The sequence below is a fragment of the Lepidochelys kempii genome, chromosome 6 (genome assembly GCF_965140285.1).
Source record: "Lepidochelys kempii isolate rLepKem1 chromosome 6, rLepKem1.hap1, whole genome shotgun sequence".
In the NCBI taxonomy this organism is placed as follows: Eukaryota; Metazoa; Chordata; order Testudines; family Cheloniidae; genus Lepidochelys; species Lepidochelys kempii.
The window spans coordinates 30,040,816-30,065,310 of NC_136385.1; the positions used below are offsets into that span (position 1 = coordinate 30,040,816).

The window sequence follows — 24,495 nt, forward strand, 5'->3', positions numbered from 1 at the left end:
TTTCACTTTGTCACTCATATAATGTTTTACTAAGTAGTCTGAAGATTTGTTTTGAGAAATATATCTTAATTCATCTGTATGTAATATCTCTGCAAAGGAAGTAATACTTGAACTTTTCAAGAGAGGACCTCACACCCTCTAACAAATGTTGATTAAACTTCCCAGCAATTTGTCAGGTAGGTAAGTATTTTTGTCCCTGCTTTTTTAGATGGGTAAATTGAGCCAACATGAGGTTAAAGACCTGCATCTCTTTCAAGGAAAGTCTTTTCTGCCTAAGAAGATTCATTTAGAAAATGCTTAAAAATTAGCAGTACAGTTTGGAAAGGTCTGAAAAGAGTAGATTGTTAGTGATGTCTGGCTTTGAATAACTAAAGCAATAGTTGTAGTTCTTGACTGTGACTCCCTTACTATTGCCCCATTTTCTTTTACTTCACTTGATAGGTCATTAGCCCTGAAAAGAGTGACTCCAACTTGAACTGTGAGAAAGTGCAGACAGAGCTAGATGAAGAAATGGAGAATGACATTTATAAAGTGTGGGACATGTCAATGGATGAGGTATGTTGGTGAGCATCCTGTAATGAAGTGTTGAATACAACTGTAAAGCTGAATAACGGATGAAATGCTGTGGTTGGGTGACAAGAGTGGTAAGATAAAGGAGAATAAAAAGGAAAGACGCAAGTCTAAGAGGGGAGAATAATAGGTTGACCAGAGAGGTGAGACAGAAAGCAAGGGATTCCAAAACAACTGGATAAATGAACAGCGTAAAGAAGCAGAGAAATACACAAAAAGAAGTGTGACACAAGTTGTACTGCAAGATAAGAAAACTGAATGGAACACATGAGTTGAAGATGTCAACTGTGAAAGAGAAGCAGGGCAAATAGTTGAGGATGAAAAGCAAATCACAAATGAGGGAAAGCGTATTTTGCAGAGCTGTATGGAATTCAAAACACAGGACAAGTTTTCCTGTACAAATGAGGTAGAACAGAAGCAGGAGTTCTTAGAAGTAAAGATTTCACTAGAAAGTCTGAAAAAGGAAAGGTCCTGGGAAGTGACGAGCAGAGCAGTTAGGCGCAGGTGAGCAACACACATGAAAGGCAATGCACAAACTATGTAACCAACTTTACGAGCAAGGGCAGAGCAAATGGGGGAAGGCGATAATAGGAGTGATCTATAAAATAGGAGATTGAATGAGTTTAAGAACTATGGAGGAATCAGCTCACTGAGTCTGTGGGAGGAAAAGCACTCACCAGGATATTTCAGAGGAGAATGAAGAGGTACATAGAAGCATCGCTTGCAGAGGGACAGGCCAGATTTAGACCGGGATGAAGTATAAAAAGTCAGCTGTTTGTGATGAGACAGATATCAGAGAAGGAGCTAGAACAAATTTGGTTGCGTTCTAACAACTTGAGAGCCTTCAAACAGTCTTTTGATAGCATTTGGCAGAAAAGATTATGACAAGTCTTGAGAACATATGGCATCCCCAAGAAATTGATCAAGCTGGTAGAAAACATCTATAGCAAGTCAATGAGTGCGGTGAGAGTAGACAAGAAGCTGATGGAAAGGTTCAGGATAACCATAGGAGTGAGACAAGGATGCACCCTTTAGCTAGATTTGTTCAACTTGATACTGGAATCAGTATTGTTTAGCACTGAGAGATAATATGACTCCTTTTATTTCATGTGGGAGGATAGTGAATCACCTTTAGATTCACAGAGGATATTGATTTCATAGCATTGTCCCAAGGAAGATTTACAGACAATAACTGCCAAGGGTAGATTAGGAATGCATAAAATTTGGACTGAAGATCAACACGAGGAAGGCAAAAACTGTGACAACTGGAAGAGAAGAGGGAAGAGGTCGAGATCAAATTTAGAGACAAAGAACTAGAACAGTTGGAAAAACATGGGAATTGCAAAGATGATATAAAAGAAGACTGCATTGAGAAAACTCTGCAAGATGTGGAAGGCTAAAATCAGTGTATAGGAGACAGTTATCATGCCTGTACCGTGGTACAGGTTGGAATGTTGGAGTGTGAGGAAAGCCGAGGAATGTAAGATACTAACTGCAGAAATGAACTGACTGAGGGGAGTTTTGGAAGTTTCAAGACTGTGGAAAATGAACAATGAAATAAGAAAACAGGTAAAGCAAGAAATAGTGCTTTTATGGAAGAGTGAAGAAAGATAATTACAGTTTGGACACATGTCAGGAATGTATCCGGAAAGGGTATCATTTTGGTGGTATATACCAGAGTTCAAGGAACTAGAAATGAGGAAGACTGAGGTTGCGTGTTGGATAGGCACAATGAAGAATGATATAGAACAAAAAGATTTAAAGATGAACAAAACCATGGAACTGGCACAAGACAGAAAGTGATGGAAAGACTTCTTTCGGCCCTGTCGTCGCTGGCCGATGGGAATCAAAGAAGAAGCTAGTTCCCAGGTTGATCTTTGAAGTAAGGGAGCCCGGGGTATGGGAGTTGCTTGGTGTACAATCTGGTGGTCACTGGTTGAGGATCACCTGAGATAAATGGCTGCAATTCCTTGTATTTTACATATGATTTGAACTAAAGCCTTTGGTAATTAGAGCTCAATACATCAGCCATTATTGATGCTAATTCTGATGGCTTTCAAATTTATAATGGTTGTTTAATCTTCAGCATTTTTAAGTATAGAGATAATGTGATGCTGCCTTTAAAATGACACATTTCTCTATAGCCATGATAACTATTATTGCTATTAAATGTAATTAAATCTGATCAATAGACTAGGTTTATCGGTTTGATTGACAAAGTCCCAAGGTAGGGATATAACATGACTTGTTTATTTTGTGGGACAGATTGGTACCCAAAGATTACAAACACTGAAGTATTAGCAAATTCTCAATTAAAGAAAAGAGACATTATCTGCTTCTCTCAGTCTTCAAAATAAACAACTTGGGAGATGTCTCCCTCACTTCTTGTGGCTTAATGAGGTGAAATAGGAGTAGGAGGAGAAAATTTCTAATACATTCCTCTCTTGTACACGCTGATCGAGTCTGAATGGTAATCCCTTCCCTTGTGTTTCTTTTTATATGCCTGATATAAGGTCATTGGCTAAATTCTCATGGCTTAGGGAAAGGGTCAAGTGTGCTGAGAGAAGAAAAATAATTAAAATATAATTTTTTTTGGTACACTGTTGATAATTCAAGAATTTGGAGATATGCTGAGTAGGAGTTTGTAGAATTTCTCATTGATCTGATTGAAGGAATAAGGATGATAACGCCTGTGGACACATCAATGTACAGTAACTCCTTGCATAATGTTGTAGTTATGTTCCTGAAAAATGCTACTTTAAGTGAAACCATGTTAAGCAAATCCAATTTCCCCATAAGAATTAATGTAAATGTGTGTTGGGGGGGCAGGTTCCAGGGAAATTTTTTTCACCAGACAAGAGACTGTGTTTTTATATATACACAGTATATATATACATATACATATATATAGTGACAAAGTTCCTCCTCTGCCTTGGTGGGTCCTGTGCTTATTGGCAGTTTTTCTCGCCTCAGAGGTTCACAGCTCAAACCTGCCGTTCAGTCAGTTAGCCTCATCGCTGGCCAGCGTGGGGAAAAGAAGAAGAACAATACCCTCAGTCTCTGCTGATTAAGCTTCTGGCCTGGATATCTCTCTCTGTGCTTGGAACTGGATAGAAGAATAGAAGCCTACACTAATATTGTTCATTTGGATGATATGAACCTGTTGGATGGAGAACATGGTTAGTGAATCTTAACTCGTGAGTGCACCCGTCTAATACATGATCTATATTAAATATTGATTGCCGATTAAGCATAGAGAAGCATTTATCCAGAGTTGAATGATGTGTTGAGTTTTTTAAGCACTGATATAGGAAGATCACTTGGCACAGTGTATAACTTCATATAGTATATTGTACAGCATAAATATAGTTGAGTTTATAAATCAGTGATGCTCTTTGCAGTTTAATTCTGGTCTTCCAACAAATCAGCAGTATTTTTTTTTAAAAAATCATAGTCTTGTCTTGAGTGGTTCAAATCTCTTGACATTTCAATCAGATTTTGTTTTGGCTCCAGCTTTCTCTCTGAATTTTTGTTGCCCAGGACCTTGGAGAATCAGCTAATTCACTAGCATCATCTAGTGACGTTTCTAGGACATAGTGAACAAGTTTCTGCATCAGATTGCAGAATTGCAGTGAAAATCTACAATATCCTAAAAAGTCACACAAAGGAACTCTTTGGCTCTTAGTTTAATCCAGAACCTCAACAATGGCTATGAGGAAAGCTGTTTTTGGTGCTAAATGTCCATAAGCCCTTACAACTAGCCCCCTCAGTGGCCACAACAGACCTGGTTGCCAAGAACAGCTTCCAGGTCTGGAGGAGGTGCTGGTAGAAGACTGGCAGCTCAGAGACATCTCGCAGAAGACCCCTTGGATGGAGAAAAAAGAGCTGCCAATCGTATCGGAGGCGGCGGATTATTGGAACAGGCTCCCCTGCCCCACCATGTACCCAGACCCCACAGTGCACACACCCCACGGGGCACTGGCTCCCAGGGCCAGCTCTAGGTTTTTTGCTGCCCCAAGCTTAGGTGGGGCTGGGGCTCGCAGGCGGTGCTGGAAGCGGAGGGAGTTGATGTCCCCTTCTCCCAGCGCCTGCAGGGGCTTTATCCCCTCCCCTGCCCGGCTCCTCGGGCCTGCCCAGGCAGCCACAAGTCTGGGAGTGCTGGGCCGGGGCAGGTGGACTCTGCCCAATGCCCGACAAGGCAGGGGCACGATGCAGGGGGGCACCCGGAGCAAGTCGCGGCCTGCTCCCTCCTCCCCTCCCTGGGGGCTCAGCGCTCTCTGCCACGCGACTGCTGGGGCCAGCACCAACAACCCTGCCCAGGGGCTGGCCAGAGAGAGAGAGACAGACAGCACCTCAGCCACCTCACAGCGTCCCCTGCAGCCCTGCCTCGCACAGACAGACAGCGCCTCAGTCGCCTGACAGTGCCCCGACAGTGCCCCCTGCCTCCAAGAAATTGTAAGATTTTGAGGCCTATTGACTACGCACTTTTACCCTAAAAATTGAGGAAAGGCCTAAAAAATTATTTGAGCAAAGTCATGCTAAGAACCCCCCACTGCATGCTGCTAAATTCTTTGATCTTTTGATCAAGAGTGGGACTAGGGGTAATTAGTGTTGTTGCAGCTGTGTTGCTCCCTGAATATTAGACACACAAGGTGGGTGAGGTAATAATGTCTATTTTTGGACCAACTTCTGTTGGGGAGAGACAAGCTTCCGATTTGCAAGAGCTCTTCCTCAGGACTGTTAGGCTGACATGAAGATGGGATGGGTCACTACAAAAACTAATTTCCCCGTATTAATTTCACCCTACTGTTACTTACACCTTCCTGTCAACTGTTTGAAATGGGCCACCCTGATTACTTTGGCCTCATTACCACTACAAAAGTGATTTTTCCTCGCTTGGTATTCTACTGTTGAGAATAGCCCACTTCCACTGAATTGTCTCATTAGCACTGACCCCCCCCCGCATTTGGTAAGGCAACTCTCATCTTTGCATGTACTGTGTATATACCTGCCTCCTGTATTTTCCACTCCATGCATCTGATGAAGTGGGTTTTAGCCCACGAAAGCTTATGCCCAAATAAATGTGTTAGTCTCGAAGGTGCCACAAGTACTCCTCGTTGGTTTTGCTGACAGACTAACACAGCTACCACTCTGAAAGCCAAGATTCCTCTGTTTTTAAGTGAAGATGTTAGGGTTAAATGCACGACCAGAAACCTCTCATGAGACTGCTGTCAGCTGCCTGATAACTATCCAAAGACTAGGAAGCACACAGCCGGAAAACACTGGTTTCATTTTGATTTGGTTTTGTGCTACTACTTTCCTTTTCTTTCTTTTCTACTTCAAGTTGTGAGCATTGAGTCTTTTAACCCCTATAATCTCTTCAGGTTTTTATCAATGTACATTAACTAGTTTTGAACTTAGTTTTGCCACCCCTCTCTGATGCTGTTTCCACTCACTCCTGGTCTTCAGAAACAATGGGAAATTTCATCCAGTGATGACTCTGATCCAGCCTTTCTAGCCTGACCTCAGATGGAACAGAGGTTCTACCCACCTGACAACAATAAATATATACTTTTAAAACTTAAGCACCATCACTGCTTATTAAAGTGGACCCAGACTCCCAGCCCCATAGAAAATGTGTTTTCATCTTTTCATTTAAAATGTTAACTTTCCTCCTGACCTGCCCTAAAAAATTTCTGTTTTTGCCATGATACCTAAACCTTTGCAGGGTGGTTTTTATGCCCCCAACTAATTAGCCAGGTAGGATGGTCTTATAGTTAGAGGACTGGACTCCATTCCTAGCTCTGCTATAGACTCCCCTGTGATGTTAGGCAAGTCAATTAACATCTCTCAGATCCCTGTCTGTAAAATGGGGACAACACTAAAAAGGAGAATTTTCATAATGGATCACAATAGTCCAGTAGCCTGTCTGTGACAGTGGCCAGTGCCCGCTGCTTCACAGGAATACGCAACAAATCAAGTAAAGAACAATCGTTAAATAATCTGGAAGAATCTTCCAAATCCCGGGCAGTTAAGGGTTATCTTTGGCCCCAAATCATGAAGGTTTGTATGTATATTGCTTTTTATCCTTTCTAATGTAGCTGAGGATGTTTGTTCATTCACTGAGAGCTTCAGAAATTTAAGGTTTTATTTATTGTGGTTTTGCACAGCTGGTAGAAAAATTGAACCATTGTAAAGTATTACAGGCTGCATTAGTATTTCGAGGGAAGGCCCTCTGGTCTGTAGCGGTTTGGGTCTCCTCCACTTCTGCCCCATGCATTTGCCTCCTGGTCTTGACGTGTGTCTTCGTCTCCTCTGCCGCTAACGTCACTCTGCCAACCTTCCCTTGCATCACTGGAAAGAGGAAACAAAGATTATTTTAGACAGTTTATTATTAAATCTCAATAACTAAATTATTTACTTTTCAGTTTTTCCCCAGTTTAATCCCTACTTTTCCATAAAACTGAGGACACGCACAAATACCTCACCAACAGAAGTTATTCTAATAAAATATATTAGCTCGCCTACCTTGTCTCTCTCTCTCTCTCTCTCTCTCTCTCTCTCTCTCTCTCTCTCACACACACACACACACATCTTAGCCTGTCTGTGAATAGCATCGGTCGTCCCAGAAGTGCATCAGTCCAGCAGTTGTGAATTAAAAAGCTTTCCCATTACTTGCCTCCACTAAGTTCTGCCTACTCCTCATAAGCCTCCTTTGTATCATAGTCATCACATTGGACAGCAATATTTTAAAACAATCCTCGTTCAAGGTCCGCAAGTGAACCATTGATCATAGTTTTCTTGGATGAAATACCAAGGGCAATATGTTCCAGTTCTAGATTAAAGTGAGGTCCTGCAATTATTTAAGTTTTAAAAGCCCTGTGGTGAACTCATCAGCCTCCTGGCACATAGTAATGATATCTGATATCAGAATATATCTAAATAGGTCAGCTCAGAAATCACCTTTACAACTCAAGAATGGGCACGGTCTTCACACTTAGCTAGTTCGGAGGTTAAATAAAAATGTTTTTGCTTCAAACAGGACAATAAGGAGTTATGAATTACAATGTACTTCATAGTTATTTGATGGCATAGCTCTTTACTGACATTTAACTCGTAATCCAAGTGGAATACATTACCTAATAACTTCTGCTGCCCATTTACCGCCAGGCCCTCTTTGGGCAGCATCATAATTCCCACGAGCATGGAAATATTTATCTGAATTTTTATAATTTGCCTCCCTCATGTCGCTGTATGCACGCCACATATCCTCAGCGCCTGGAGAAGAGAGAGAGGATTATAGAGACTCTGCAAATTTAAAAACAACACTTTGAGGTTATTCCACCCACAGTCCTCTGAAATCGTCAAGCCCCATTTCTGACACTTCAGCACTGTGGCTTCCAAGTATAGTGCTTCTAGAGAAGGCAGAAAGGCTCCTATATATCGCTGAGTAAATTCTGATTTTTTTGGTTTGGTGGAAGATCTGAGAAATCCAAAAAAGAAAGACTGTTGAGTTACAAACCAAAACTGATTTGTTAGGGTTTTTCTCATCAAAATGAAAAAAAAAATTGTTCAGGTTGATTTGAATAGACATTTCTGCAGAAAAATGTCAGAACAGCTCACTGTGAAAATTATCAGTTTTGAAATTATTTTTGACCAAAATTTGCCAAAAGTTGCAGTGTCCCTCTGAAATGCATTTTTTGGTGAATTTAATATTTGCCAAAAAAAAAAAAAACCTGCCCAACTTCCTTTGGTACCCAGGACTCCCATTAGAGATACATGGATTTGCAGCTATATATGCTTTTTTATTAACTGAAGCTTCCACCAGGTGACATCTTTGGAAGAGGAAATGAAAGGGAGTTCCCTTGAGAAGGATCTCATAAAAACATGGAATCTCCACAAAACTCTGTTGTAATATCTTTGGGGAATTCTTTAGGGACAAAGAAACCCTCAAATTTCTCTCAGTGCTCACCAGGACAATGGAGTAGAGCTATGATTTAGAAACATCAGTCTCCCAAATCTCCTTTAGCGCTTTGTCTGCATACGGTTTGTGCATCGATGTAACTAAATCTGTTTAGAAGCCAGTTCAGTTAAATCACTGCCACACAAGTCCATTTAATCTAAATCCATCTAAGGCATTCTTAGGAGTGTCTATTCCAGCATTTATCAGCAATTTAACTAACAACTTCTCAAACGATTTACACTAGAGACAGTTGGGGACAAATTGGTGAGAATATTTAAGCTGTGAGTATACAACGTGAGAACAAAAAAATCTGATTTCATAGATGTGAACCTCTATCTACCACTAAAGTTTTAAAAAAAACCCAACACTTCTTACAGCAAAAAGGCGAGATCACGGAGTATCAACCTAAAATAGAAGCATGAGGATATTTGGGCATATAGGAGACAATAACTAGAATCAAAGACTATGCTGAGTTGTTTCTTGAGACTAAATAAATCACAACGGTAGAAGACCTGGTGGTCCACTTTAATTTGATCCACATCTCCATCCAGACAAAACCTATTATATCTCACATACCTCTCTGATTGAGTAAAGCATCTCTATTCAGGAAGGGTACTTAAGCACATGCTTAAGCTTTCTTAAACAAGGATGAATTTAAGCTTGTGCTTAAGAATGCAGTTCTGCAAGGTGTTGCATGCCCTGAGCTAACCAGCCTGGGAATAAGGGAAGTTCAGCACCTTGCAGAAGATGCTCATTCCTGTAGTGCTGAATCTGACCCCAGTGCTGAATCTGACCCCAGAAACGTTTCCGGGAAGGGGAAGGAAAGCTTCTGAAAATATTCAGCCAACATTTACAGTATATTAGATTTCCTTTACTGAGAATTGGAATACACCTCTCACAAAACCTAGAACAAACATATAAAAGGTACCCATTAGTTCTCAATGTATTAATATGCCTCCAGATTTTACTAGACCCACTGAGATCCACATCAGGAAAGTGCAGAAGTTAAAGTCAGAACATGGTCAGCTGGGTGCACAGGTTGCAGTTAAACATCTTGCTAAATGTTAAGTGAATCTTGTCTGGTGAAAATATCTGTTTAGTTATGATCCATAATTTGTACTATCTATGGCCCATACCTGCCATCTGATTGGCTTTGGTTCAGCAGCCTTGTGCTTGGACTCCCAATGAGGGACCTAAAACTGCATCACTTTAAGGGATCATGAAAAAATTCTAATGTATCTTTTTGTGAAGAACTGAGTAAATTTCTTATTTATCAGAAATTGGCCTAGAACTCCTGTCTTCAGCTTGGCTTTGCGGGGTTTTTATTCCTTTATTAATTTTTTTAATATGTACACCGTGCTGAGGACAGTTTTGATGAAGAACAAACAGTTAGTAAAAAGCATACCTAGATAAGCATCCCTTATGAATGATCCAGCATCAGTGAACCAGTTCTGGGCACTGACACATAGTACCAGGGACAACAACAACATGCAGTTGTAGAACTTCATAGTTCACTTCTTTAGGCTGTAATAGAAGGAGAATATATGTCAGAAAACTGGTCAATCTTTTAAAGACTCCAGACATAATGTAAATTTCTCTTATATCTGCTTTGGAACAGGTACATGGATCTTCAGGGTCACACACAATTCAGAAGAGTTCCAAAAGTGATGATTTCAACTCAGAAAAATGAAATGCCCTCTGCCATCACAGCACCAGGCTGGGACATAAGTTGTAAATATAGAAGTTTTTATTTCCGCTTAAGTTTTTACATAATAAAAATCACTAGTTCTATGACAAAAATTGAATACACAACAAGGTAAAGTGGTACAAATATGAAGTTTCCATATGGAATGAAACTTACCACTGCTGTATTGCAAAGCCCCGGAAAAATGGAGTCCTTTCTGATGGATTCTCACAAGAAAAATGGTACTATATTTATAGGAAGCCTTATCTCAAAGAGCAAATGGGAAATAATTAACAGAAACCTGACTAAATTCAAATTGGGCAATTCTTTGCTTGTTGAATGCAAACAAACATTGCTTCTGTTGGGAATTTACTGCAGTAAATTCCCTTATTTCTTCTTGAGCCTTCCTGATTTCAATTGGTCACGGTCTGTATTGTCTCTCTATTGATCCAACGATCAATTACTTAACCAGTGCCTAATATGATGAAATGTCCATCATTTACTGGAAGTTGCAGGCAGTCACTTTTTCTGACTTGCTTCTAATTTTTTTTAATGACTGAAATGAGTGCGTAGCCAATGGGTCCTGGTCCATGACTTTGGCTCCAAGAGGCTATGGTAATAGAAATAAATAATAAAACTTAAATTACCAGAGCTGGTCAGAAATGGGATGTCATCTTTGTAGATATTTTCATTTTTCCCTTTTAAATTTAGATGGAAACTTGTCAAAATATTGAACTTTGAATAACTTCAATGAGCTTTTATTACCACCATTATGACCTCAAAAGGGAGAGGTTAATTTGTCTGAATAGTGGTTAACTTATTGTGTAGCTTTCTTGGCAAGATCTAAGCCATAAGCTAGATGCAGTTATATGAAGAGTTACAAAAATATCTTTTAATTCAAAGTATTACCAGTGGATTGGAATCATCAGCTCTATCAGTAATTCAGGTTACTTTGTAAAGTGTTTTCATTTGTGATTAAATAACAATTTTAACTATCAAAATTTTACTTAAATGATGTAAATACGGTTTACATTCTCAGATGAGTGCATGAGCGATAATATGTAAAACTCCTATTGATTCTAGCTGGAAAAATGCAGGTAAATATCTGCTAGTTCAGGTCAGACTTTGTCCTCTAAAGTTTGTAAACTCAACAGCAGATCTTGTAAATGGTCAGTGCAGCTGTTCTTATGGGAATGTAATCTGAATAAAGTCGTCATGATTGGGAAGGTGTTGTGAAACAGTGCTAAATCAGTCCCACTCACTAGCCCAACAGAATGCTATGACTTGTAAACACAACAGACTGTAGCTGTATTGTCCATGCTCAATGCCCTGTTGACCAATCTGGCTTTGAGCTTTCTGGAAGCTTTTGGAAGTGTCTATGTTCAACAGTAACAGCCTTGACAGCTGAGGGTTTAAGGTTGCTTGAGGGTTTAAGAATCTCACCTTATCTTTAAACACTGATGGGTCTGATTTTTTTGGCCCTTTTTAACAGATTTCCTAAGGAAGAGTATGCTGCTGTGGCTACTTTGCCATACAGTATGCCAGGCAATGCCTTGGGACCTGCACAGTTAAAAGTGCAAGCAGTATGAAGCAGAGTGCTGGGAATTTACAATATCATGCAGACAGCCCTTTTACATTCCTCAGTATTAAAAGCTTCATCTGTTCCAGGTATAAAGTTGTCCATTCAGTAATGTGCATAATTCAGGGCTGTTCTTACAGAATATGATTTTTTTTTCTTTTAAAAGCTTAAATGCCATAATTCTCTCAAGTTCTTAAATCTACACAGGCAAAAATAAGATTCCACAGCTGTTTGCATTACAGTGTATATAATCACATAGTTAAAAACACTCTCAAAGAATGCAATTATTTCTACAGTCTTGTAAGAGGAACGGAGAGTGATGTAGGGCCCTGGCCTTATTAACTGTACATCTTGTGTATAAACTATTTTCACAAACTGCATGTGTGACTTATGGATTGTACACAGTGATATAAGTGTCATACAGGTGTCTAAGGCCATCAGAAAAAATGACATAATATATAGCATTATCAAAAGTTTGACCAAGTATTTGAGGGTGGTATAGTGATGCGTACATGCACATAAGCAGTGTTAAGGCTGCACGTTCAATTTTAATGTTAGCATTTCCTGACTTCAGCATGTTTCCATGTAGAGTATTTATTGCTCTTACTGGAGTTTTTAAAATGGTGTTTGTGCAGGGAACACACTTGACACTAACATCACATGCACCAGCTGCAGGCTGCATGAAGTTGGAATACAGCCCTCTGCATGTGGCTGTTACCTATGCCATGTGGAAGTCTGTGTGTCAGATGAGATGAGGTGCCATGGAGTCAGATGCTTTTGCATAGGCTGTATTGCTTTTCTTTCAGGAAACCTCTTTCTACGTGTATCCATCTTGTTGGACAGGACCTACAATAGGTTCTCACTAGGCTGAGGACAATGGGGGGACACTTAACTTTAAAACTATGTTCTGATGATAGCATCTTTATGCTAAGTATGGTGCCTGAGTTGGGAACCCAGTTTGGCCAAGTTGGTGTTAAGGAGAATGGGGGTTAGGAGTGGAAAGTTACTGAAGGTTGACAGAGACAGATGACAAAAACAAAAGGTTCTAAAAGAAATCACTAGGGGAAGACGCACAGGACATTTGGGCAAGAGGAAGGAAGGGGATGAACTGGCCAAGGTCAGGTTAGCTAAGCTTGGGGGAGAAGGCTCTGCTTTTGTGCATAAAAGTGATGCATTGCAACAGAAGGATGTTGGATGACCCCAAGTGACCCTGATCCAGGCCCATAGAATGGCTTGGTGTTTTGAGGAAACTGAGGCCGGGAATTGTGTATAGGGTTTACAATTTAGATAACACTATATATTTACAATTAGATAACACTATATATTATGCCACTTTTTCTGATGGCCTTAGACACCTGTGTGACACTTATATCACTGTGTACAATCGGAAAGTCACATATGCAGTTTGTGAAAATAGTTTATACACAAGATGTACAGTTAATAAGGCCAGGGCCCTACATCACTCTCCGTTTCTCTTATGAGATTGTAGTAATAATTGCGTTCTTTGAGAGTGTTTTTAACTGTGTGAAAAGAAAAGGAGTACTTGTGGCACCTTAGAGACTAACCAATTTATTTGAGCATAAGCTTTCGTGAGCTACAGCTCACTTCATCGTGATTATATACACTGTAATGCAAACAGCTGTGGAATCTTATTTTTGCCTGTGTAGATTTAAGAACTTTAGAGAGTTATGGAATTTAAGCTTTTAAAAGAAAAAAATCATATTCTGTAAGAACAGCCCTGAATTTCACTGAATTATGCACATTACTGAGTGGACAACTTTATACTCTGAATAGATGAAGCTTTTAAGATTGAGGCATGTTAAAGGGCTGTCTGCATGATATTGTAAATTCCCAGCACTCAGCTTCATACTGCTTGCACTTCTAACTGTGCAGGTCCTAAGGCAGTTGCCTGGCATACTGCATGGCAAAGTTAGCCACAGCAGCATACTCTTCCTTAAGAAATCTGTTAAAAAGGGCCAAAACATCAGACCAAACAGTGTTTAAAGATAAGGTGAGAGTCTTAAACCCTCATGCCTGCCAAATCCAAAATATTGTTACAAGGAACTTCCTTTTTTCTTACCAAACGTTCACTCCAGTCATATTGCCCTTCAAGCTTTTTTGTTACAAAAGGACAAAATGTACAGAATCGATTTTCATTTCAAATTTTTTAAAAAATGTTTCTTTTTGGGTGTAGACCAGGCCTGTAAAATTTCAGTCCAGAAGCTTGAGTGTTTTCAGAATGTTGAGTGAATGAAAAGAGGGCTAAAGGAAACATTTTGATAACCTTAAATACCACTGTTAGGAGAGCTCCAGTTATACAACCCACCACTACTTTAAATGATGATGTGCAGTGTCTCTGGTAGGCAGATCATAGAGGGTCTGAAAAACTAATGCATTACAGCAAGGTTTTCAAAAAGATGGAGTCACATAATTTAGGAAACAAAATGACTCTCTCCTGCCCCTTGAAGCCAGAATTGTTTCCAATTCCAGGTATCAAAGGTGGAGATTTACCATAGTTCAGTTCATCTAGGGAAAAATGCAGTTGTAGTTCAGGGACTACTGAGCTTCTCAATCTCTACAGCTTTGTTACTTCAAGTAGTAAATGCTCTCCAGGATAACACGACCTAGGAGTTATCTTTCCCTTTTTTAAAGAACTAGTTGGAGTTTGTCTAGAAAAGTGTAGATGCTCATGGGAATAAAATGAGTAAGATTAAAATAAAATTACACGATTCAGCCTAACATGTCATTTTGCTGTCAAGGCTGTTACTGTTGAATGTAGACACTTCCAAAAGCTTCCAGGAAGCTCAAAGCCAGATTGGTCAACAGGGCATTGAGCATGGACAATACAGCTACGGTCTGTTGTGTTTACAAGTCATAGCATTCTGTTGGGCTAGTGAGCGGGACTGATTTAGCACTGTTTCACAACACCTTCCCAATCATGATGACTTTATACAGATTACATTCCCATAAGAACCACACTGACCATTTATAATGACAGGTTTCAGGGTAACAGCCATGTTAGTCTGTATTCGCAAAAAGAAAAGGAGTACTTGTGGCACCTTAGAGACTAACCAATTTATTTGAGCATGAGCTTTCGTGAGCTACAGCTCACTTCATCGGATGCATACTGTGGAAAGTGTAGAAGATCTTTTTATACACACAAAACATGAAAAAATACATTCCCCCACCCCACTCTCCTGCTGGTAATAGCTTATCTAAAGTGATCACTCTCCTTACAATGTGTATGATAATCAAGTTGGGCCATTTCCAGCACAAATCCAGGTTTCCCCCCCTCCCCGTCACAAACCCACTCTCCTGTTAGTAATATTTCCAACATACCTCTGAACAACATACTAATCCACAGAGACCTCCCTACCAACACTACAAAAAGAAGGATTCTAGGTGGACTTCTCCTGAAGGTCGAGACAGCAGACTGGACTTCTACATAGAGTGCTTCCGCCGATGTGCACGGGCTGAAATTGTGGAAAAGCAGCATCACTTGCCCCATAACCTCAGCTGTGCGGAACACAATGCCATCCACAGGCTCAGAAACAACTCTGACATCATAATCAAAAAGGCTGACAAAGGAGGTGCTGTTGTCATCATGAATAGGTCGGAATATGAACAAGAGGCTGCTTGTTCCAACACCACTTTCTACAAGCCATTACCCTCTGATCCCACTGAGAGTTACCAAAAGAAACTACAGCATTTGCTCAAGAAACTCCCTGAAAAAGCACAAGATCAAATCCGCACAGACACACCCCTGGAACCCCGACCTGGGATATTCTATCTACTACCCAAGATCCATAAATCTGGAAATCCTGGGCGCCCTATCATCTCAGGCATTGGCACCCTGACAGCAGGATTGTCTGGCTATGTAGACTCCCTCCTCAGGCCCTATGCTACCAGCACTCCCAGCTATCTTTGAGACACCACTGACTTCCTGAGGAAACTACAATCCATTGGTGATCTTCCTGATGACACCATCCTGGCCACTATGGATGTAGAAGCCCTCTACACCAACATTCCACACAAAGATGGACTACAAGCCGTCAAGAACACTATCCCTGATAACGTCACGGCTAACCTGGTGGCTGAACTTTGTGACTTTGTCCTTACCCATAACTATTTTAATTTGGGGACAATGTATACCTTCAAATCAGCAGCACTGCTATGGGTACCCGCATGGCCCCACAGTATGCCAACATTTTTATGGCTGACTTAGAACAACGCTTCCTCAGCTCTCGTCCCCTAACGCCCCTACTCTACTTGCGCTATATTGATGACATCTTCATCATCTGGACCCATGGAAAAGAAGCCCTTGAGGAATTCCACCATGATTTCAACAATTTCCATCCCACCATCAACCTCAGCCTGGTCCAGTCCACACAAGAGATCCACTTCCTGGACACTACAGTGCTAATAAACGATGGTCACATAAACACCACCCTATACCGGAAACCTACTGACCGCTATTCCTACCTACATGCCTCCAGCTTTCACCCTGACCACACCACACGATCCATCGTCTACAGCCAAGCTCTGCGATACAACCGCATTTGCTCCAATCCCTCAGACAGAGACAAACACCTACAAGATCTCTATCAAGCATTCTTACAACTACAATACCCACCTGCAGAAGTGAAGAAACAAATTGATAGAGCCAGAAGAGTTCCCAGAAGTCACCTACTACGGGACAGGCCTAACAAAGAAAATAACAGAACGCCACTAGCCGTCACCTTCAGCCCCCAACTAAAACCCCTCCAACACATTATTAAGGATCTACAACCTATCCTGAAGGATGACCCAACACTCTCACAAATCTTGGGAGACAGGCCAGTCCTTGCCTACAGACAGCCCCCCAGCCTGAAGCAATTACTCACCAGCAACCACATACCACACAACAGAACCACTAACCCAGGAACCTATCCTTGCAACAAAGCCCATTGCCAACTGTGTCCACATATCTATTCAGGAGACACCATCATAGGGCCTAATCACATCAGCCACACTATCAGAGGCTCATTCACCTGCACATCTACCAATGTGATATATGCCATCATGTGCCAGCAATGCCCCTCTGCCATGTACATTGGTCAGACTGTACCCCCCCCCCCGACGTTCTTGTTAAACCCTGGATTTGTGCTGGAAATGGCCCACCTTGATTATCATACACATTGTAAGGAGAGTGATGATCACTTTAGATAAGCTATTACCAGCAGGAGAGTGGGGTGAGGGGAGGTATTTTTTCATGCTTTGTGTGTATAAAAAGATCTTCTACACTTTCCACAGTATGCATCCGATGAAGTGAGCTGTAGCTCACGAAAGCTTATGCTCAAATAAATTGGTTAGTCTCTAAGGTGCCACAAGTACTCCTTTTCTTTTTACTGACCATTTACAAGATCTGCTGTTTAGTTTACAAACTTTCGAGGGCAAAGTCTGACCTGAACTAGCAGATATTTACCTGCATCTTTCCAGCTAGAATCAATAGGGGTTTTACATATTATCGCCCATGCACTGATCTGAGAATGTAAACCATATTTACTTCATTTAAATAAAAGGTTGATAGTTAAGATTGTTGTTTATCACAGATGAAAACACTTTACAAAGTAACCTGAATTCCTGATAGAGCTGATTATTCCAATCCAATGGTAATATTTTGAATTAAAAGATGGGTACCTTTTATTTATTAGTTCTTGGTTTTTGTGAGAGGTGTATGCCAATTCCCAGTAAAGAAAATATAACATACTTGTTAGGGGGCTTATTCCTTCACCCACTTACTTCCCTGGTCCTTCTCGCATGAACAGAGAGCAACAATACCCAAAGTCCAAAAGTGCAAACAATTCGATGTTTATTGGGGTGAACTTCCAGCAAGCATGATTCCAGTTTCCTTCCTTAGTGTCCTCCTTCCCAGCTCTGACGCTACAGAGCCTTACACCTGTGTCCCTGTTCCCATTCCTGCCCTTAGCCAAACATGATTCCAATTTCCCCACTCCCATTCCCTGTTCCCATTTCCCCCTTTAGCAAAACATGATTCCAATTTTCTTACCCCCATTCCCTGTTCCTATCTCCCTCACCCACACACCCACCCACTCACTTCCTGATTGACTGCTGACTATATCGTAAAACTTGAGTTCAGCTTAGCTATACCTAAACCAATCATTTTCCTGAAATTTAACTAACGAATCCTAACATATTGTAACATGATTATGTAACCAATTATATCCCACCACCTTAATTAGTTTACACCCAGCAAAATTAATTATACAGCAGTCAGAAACAATCACAGAACCAGACAGAAATTATACAGACAAACAATAGCAAAGTGGGAACTATGATGACAAAACAATACAGAAGTGAGGATTTCACATCCCAGCTATGGATAAGTGAGTTCTTGCCAGACAGGATGCTATCAAACTAAGTTTCCTTTTTCATCTTCTAGGCACTTCCCTTTCTCTGGAGGTGATTGGCATTATCAGGACAGGATTGTATTCCTAACAGCCCAATGGCACCTTCTTTCAATGTGACTAGTTTGGAATGTGAGGATGTGACCGTTCACTTCCCAGTTTATGGCTGCCTCTGCTGCTTAGCCAAAGGCCTTAGCCTAAGAACAGGGCCTCAGATTGTCACAGTAAGAGAAGGACCTTACACTGGCAGACAGTGATTTTGATTCTTTCTTTTATACCTCTAACTAGCCAAGTGATAAGAATACACCTAAATTCTTAAAGTACAGGCCTTTGCAGACAGGCCTGAATATCTATATCCTAACAATACTGTAAATGTTTGTTGAATATTTTCAGACGCTTTCCTTCACCCTCCCAGAAATGTTTCTGGGGTCAGATAACTTGGGTCCTGATTCAGCACTGCAGGTATGAGCATCTTCTGCAAGGTGCTAAACTTCCTTAATTCCCATGCTGGTGAGTTGTGGCCATTTAACACCTTGCAGAACTGCATTCTTATGTCCTGACTGAGGAAAAACACTTAAGTACATGCTTAAATTCATCCTTGTTTAAGAAAGCTTAAGCATGTGCTTAAGTACCCTTCCTGAATAGAGATGCTTTACTCAATCGGGAAGGTATGTGAGATATAATAGGCTTTGTCTGGATGGAGATGTGGATCAAATTATAGTGGACCACCAGGTCTTCTAGTGTTATGATTTATTTAGTCTCAAGAAACAACTCAGAATAGTCTTTGATTCTAGTTATTGTCTCCTATTTGCCATTGCACTTTTTAGAGCCAAATATCCTCATATTTCTACATTTAGGTTGATACTCCATGATGTCTCCCTTTTGCTGTAAAGAAGTGTTTTTTTTTTTTAAACTATAGTGGTGGATAGAGGTTCATGTCTATGAAATCAGGTTTCTTGTTCTCACATTGTACACTCATAGCCTAAAGATCCTCATCAGTTTGTCCCCAATTGTCTCTAGTCTAAATCAGGTTAGAAATAGTTAGTTACATTGCTGCAAACCCCTGGAATAGACTCTCCTAAGAATTCCTTAAATTGATTTAGATTAAATGGACTTATGTGACAGTGATTTAACTAAATTGGTTTCTAAACAGATTTAGTTACATTGATGCACAAACTGTATGTAAACAAAGCCCTAAAGGAGACTGATGTTTTTAAGTTGGAATCACACCTCTACTCCATTGTCCTGGTGACCCTTAGAAAACCAATGACAGAAATTTGAGGGTTTCTTTGCCCCTAAAGAATTCCCCAAAGATATTGCAACAGTGTATTGTGGAGATTCCATGTTTTTATGAGATCCTTCTCAAGGAACTCCCTTTCATCTCCTCCTCCAAGGATGTCACCTGGTGGAAGCAACAGTTAATAAAATAGCATAAATAGCTGCAAATCCCTGTATCTCTAAAGGGAGTCCTGGGTACCAAAGAAAGTTGGGTAATTTTTTGGAGGGGCAAATACTAAATTCACCAAAAAATGCATTTCAGGGGGCACTGCAACTTTTTGCAAATTTTGTTCAAATTTGGCAAATAGTTTAGGTTGGAAAAATAAAACTTCAAAACTGATAATTTTCACAGTGAACTATTCTCACATTTTGCTGCAGAAATGTCTATTCAAATCAACCTGAACAATTTTTTTCTGATTTCAATTTTGATGAGAAAAACCCTAACAAATCAGTTTTGGTTTGAAACTAAACAGTCTTTTTTGGATTTCTCAGATCTTCCACTGAACCAAAAAATCAAGTATTTGCTCAATGGTATATAAGAGCCTCACTGCCTTCTCTAGAAGCACTGTACTTAGAAGCCACAGTGGGGAAGTGAGAAGAATGGTGCTTGACGACTTCAGAGGAATGTGGGTGGAATAACCTCAAAGTTTAGTTTTAAATTTTCGGTGTCTCTATAATCCTTTCTCTCTTCTCCAGGCGCTGAGGATATGCGGGGTGCATACAGCAATATGCGGGAGGCGAATTATAAAAATTCAGATAAATATTTCCATGCTCGTGGGAATTATGATGCTGGTCAAAGAGGGCCTGGCGGTAAATGGGCAGCAGAAGTTATTAGGTAATGGATTCCACTTGGATTATGAGTTAAAAGTCGGCAGAGAGCTATGCAATCAAATTACTATGAAGTACATTCGCAAAAAGAAAAGGAGTACTTGTGGCACCTTAGAGACTAACCAATTTATTTGAGCATGAGCTTTCGTGAGCTACAGCTCACTTCATCAGATGTTTACCGTGGAAACTGCAGCAGACTTTATATACACACAGAAATCATGAAACAATACCTCCTCCCACCCCACTGTCCTGCTGGTAATAGCTTATCTAAAGTGATCAACAGGTGGGCCATTTCCAGCACAAATCCAGGTGGTGAGAAAACCTGGATTTGTGCTGGAAATGGCCCACCTGTTGATCACTTTAGATAAGCTATTACCAGCAGGACAGTGGGGTGGGAGGAGGTATTGTTTCATGATTTCTGTGTGTATATAAAGTCTGCTGCAGTTTCCACGGTAAACATCTGATGAAGTGAGCTGTAGCTCACGAAAGCTCATGCTCAAATAAATTGGTTAGTCTCTAAGGTGCCACAAGTACTCCTTTTCTTTTTGCGAATACAGACTAACACGGCTGTTCCTCTGAAACCTATGAAGTACATTGTAATTCATAACTAGTTATTGTCCTGTTTGAAGCGAGGACATTTTTATTTAACCTCTGAACTGGCTAAGTGTGAAGACTGTGCCCATTCTTGAGTTGTAAAGGAGGTTTCTGAGCTGACCTATTTAGAAATATTCTGATATCAGATCTCATTACTATGTGCAGGGAGGCCGATGTTTTCACCACAGGGCTTTTAAAATTTAAATAATTGCAGGACCTCACTTTAATCTAGAATTGGTACATATTGTCCTTGGTATTTCATCCAAAGAAACTATGATCATAGGTTCACTTGCAGTCCTCTAATGAAGATTGTTTTCAAATGTTGATTTTGAACATGATGACTATGATACAAAGGAGCTTATATCTTAGTGGAGGCAAATAATGGGAAAGCTTTTCAATTCACAACTACTGCAGTGATGCACTTCTGGGATGACTCCTGCTATTTAGAGACAGGCTAAGATTTGTGTCTGTGACAAGGTAAGTGAGCTAATATCTTTTATTGGAATAACTTCTGTTGGTGAGGTGTTTGTGCATGTCCTCAATTTTATGGAAAAGTAGGGATTAAACTATGGGGGATAAGTGTAAAGTAAATAATTTAGTTAATGACAGGTTTCAGAGTAACAGCCGTGTTAGTCTGTATTCGCAAAAAGAAAAGGAGGACTTGTGGCACCTTAGAGACTAACCAATTTATTAGAGCATAAGCTTTCGTGAGCTACAGCTCACTTCCTCAGATGCATATCGTGGAAACTGCAGCAGGCTTTATATATACACAGAGAATATGAAACAATACCTATTCCCACCCCACTGTCCTGCTGGTAATAGCTTATCTAAAGTGATTTCCAGCACAAATCCAGGTTTTCTCACCCTCCACCCCCCCACACAAATTCACTCTCCTGCTGGTGATAGCCCATCCAAAGTGACAACTCTTTACACAATGTGCATGACAATCAAGCTGGGCTATTTCCTGCATAAATCCAGGTTCTCACATCCCCCCCACATTTGACCAATGTACATGGCAGAGGGGCATTGCTGGCACATGATGGCATATATCACATTGGTGGATGTGCAGGTGAACGAGCCTCTGATAGTGTGGCTGATGTTATTAGGCCCTGTGATGGTGTCCCCTGAATAGATATGTGGGCACAGTTGTCAACGGGCTTTGTTGCAAGGATAAGTTCCTGGGTTAGTGGTTCTGTTCAGAACCACTAGTGTTCAGAACCACTAATCCAGGAACTTATCCTTGCAACAAAGCCCGTTGCCAACTGTGCCCACATATCTATTCAGGGGACACCATCACAGGGCCTAATAACATCAGCCACACTATCAGAGGCTCGTTCACCTGCACATCCACCAATGTGATATATGCCATCATGTGCCAGCAATGCCCCTCTGCCATGTACATTGGTCAAACTGGACAGTCTCTACGTAAAAGAATAAATGGACACAAATCAGATGTCAAGAATTATAACATTCATAAACCAGTCGGAGAACACTTCAATCTCTCTGGTCACGCGATCACAGACATGAAGGTCGCTATCTTAAAACAAAAAAACTTCAAATCCAGACTCCAGCGAGAAACTGCTGAATTGGAATTCATTTGCAAATTGGATACTATTAATTTAGGCTTAAATAGAGACTTGGAGTGGCTAAGTCATTATGCAAGGTAGCCTGTTTCCTCTTGTTTTTTCCTACCCCCCCCCCCCCCAGATGTTCTGGTTTAACTTGGATTTTAACTTGAAGAGTGGTCAGTTTGGATGAGCTATTACCAGCAGGAGAGTGAGTTTGTGTGTGTATGGGGGTGGGAGGGATGTGAGAACCTGGATTTATGCAGGAAATAGCCCAGCTTGATTGTCATGCACATTGTGTAAAGAGTTGTCACTTTGGATGGGCTATCACCAGCAGGAGAGTGAATTTGTGTGGGGGGGTGGAGGGTGAGAAAACCTGGATTTGTGCTGGAAATCACTTTAGATAAGCTATTACCAGCAGGACAGTGGGGTGGGAATAGGTATTGTTTCATATTCTCTGTGTATATATAAAGCCTGCTGCAGTTTCCACGATATGCATCTGAGGAAGTGAGCTGTAGCTCACGAAAGCTTATGCTCTAACAAATTGGTTAGTCTCTAAGGTGCCACAAGTCCTCCTTTTCAATTTAGTTAATGATATTTAACTATAAACTGTCTAGGATAACCTTTGTTTCCTCTTTCCAGTGATGCCAGGGAAGGTTGGCAGGGTGGCATTAGCAGCAGAGGAGCCGAAGACACACGTCAAGACCAGGAGGCAAATGCATGGGGCAGAAGTGGAGGAGACCCAAACCGCTACAGACCAGAGGGCCTTCCCTCGAAATACTAATGCGGCCTGTAATACTTTACAATGGTTCCATTTTTCTACCAGCTGTGCAAAACCACAATAAATAAAATCTTAAATTTCTGAAGCTCTCAGTGAATGAACAAACACCCTCAGCTACATTAGAAAGGATAAAAAGCAATATACATACAAATCTTCATGATTTGGGGCCAAAGGTAACCCTTAACTGCCCAGGATTTGGAAGATTCTTCCAGATTACTTAACAATTGTTCTTTACTTGATTTGTTGCGTATTCCTGTGAAGCAGCGGGCACTGGCCACTGTCAGAGACAGGCTACTGGGCTATTGTGATACATTATGATAATTCTCCTTTTTATTGTTGTCCCCATTTTACAGACAGGGATCTGAGAGATGTTAATTGACTTGCCTAATGTCACAGGGGAGTCTATAGCAGAGCTAGGAATGGAGTCCAGTCCTCTAACCGTAAAAGCATCCTACCTAGCTAATTAGTTCGGGATGTACAAAGTTTTAGGTATCATGGCAAAAACATGGCCAATGGGGGCTGCGGGAAGCAGCGCAGGCCAAGGGACTTGCTGGCCACCCTTCCCGCAGACCCCATTGGCCTGCAGTGGCGAACCGCGGCCAGTGGGAGTGGCGAACCGCGGCCAGTGGGAGCCGCGATCGGCTGAACCTGCGGACGCGGCAGGTAAACAAACCGGTCCAGCCCGCCAGGGGCTTTCCCTGAACAAGTGGTGGACCGGCTTTGAGAACCACTGATCTAACCAATTGAGGCTATGTCCACACTACAAGTTCAAAGCGCTGCCGCAGGTGCCAATGTCTGGATTAGCTCTGAGCACTGGGAGCCGAGCCTGTCCACAGTAGCGCTTTAAAGTGCTCAAACTTGTTGCGCTCGGGGGGGGGGTGTATGCGTGTGTTTTCACACCCCTGGGCCAGCAAGTTAGAGCTCTTTAACTTGCTAGTGTAGATCATCCCTGAGATTTAATTCAGTGAAACATTTTACATATATCCCCTCAGAAACAAAGAATCCCTTATCACTGTATCTGATTGCATAGAGTCTCATCGTCATTTCCCAAGTTGTCTTATCTGCTGCTGGGATTCCCTGAATTTTTAATTCTAATTTTTTCATCTTATTTTTAAAGCAGATGTTTATTCTGTTTGATTAGCTGACGTCCATTCTGACTGAATTTCTGGCCTAGTGTCAAAACTTTGTTTTGATTCAATCCACCAATGGGGATTCCATTTTTGCAACTGTTATTTTGCCTCTAAGT

At 41.0% G+C, this 24,495-nt stretch overlaps 3 protein-coding genes across 10 annotated transcripts in view; 2 read left to right on the top strand and 1 right to left on the bottom strand.

Moving 5' to 3' along the window:
* HPS5 (HPS5 biogenesis of lysosomal organelles complex 2 subunit 2) overlaps positions 1-24,495 on the top strand; it is an 81,567-nt gene that overhangs the window by 51,901 nt on the left and 5,171 nt on the right. Inside the window, exon 23 of one of the 2 annotated variants that reach the window (XM_073347316.1) lies at positions 442-527. The exons of the other annotated variant lie outside the window; for it this stretch is intronic. Within the exon in view, the coding sequence (XP_073203417.1) occupies positions 442-475 (34 nt within the window). The 3' untranslated portion in view covers positions 476-527. Of the gene's footprint in view, positions 1-441; positions 528-24,495 lie in introns of those variants that run through there. 2 annotated transcript variants of the gene reach the window in all.
* On the top strand, positions 477-23,328 carry LOC140912633 (serum amyloid A-5 protein). Of its 2 annotated transcripts, none has more exons than XM_073347336.2 (4): positions 477-555; positions 10,152-10,264; positions 20,178-20,316; positions 23,111-23,328. In XM_073347336.2, exons 1-4 carry the CDS (start codon positions 503-505, stop codon positions 23,250-23,252), a joined length of 447 nt encoding a protein of 148 aa, XP_073203437.2. In that variant the 5' UTR covers positions 477-502; the 3' UTR covers positions 23,253-23,328. The 2 variants fall into 2 exon arrangements, with proteins under 2 accessions (XP_073203437.2, XP_078709302.1); XM_078853176.1 differs by lacking the exon at positions 477-555 and adding an exon at positions 3,695-3,749.
* Positions 6,717-24,495, bottom strand: part of LOC140912630 (serum amyloid A protein) — a 31,766-nt gene continuing 13,987 nt past the window's right edge. For 3 of the 6 annotated variants that reach the window (XM_073347326.2, XM_073347325.2, XM_073347330.2), the window contains exons 2-3: positions 7,710-7,848; positions 6,717-6,924 (exon numbers count right to left, since the gene is read on the bottom strand). In XM_073347326.2, coding sequence (XP_073203427.1) covers positions 6,783-6,924; positions 7,710-7,848 — 281 coding nt within the window. In that variant the 3' untranslated portion in view covers positions 6,717-6,782. Of the gene's footprint in view, positions 6,925-7,709; positions 7,849-9,938; positions 10,058-15,135; positions 15,403-24,495 lie in introns of those variants that run through there. The other 3 variants (XM_073347327.2, XM_073347324.2, XM_073347328.2) reach the window with 2 other exon arrangements.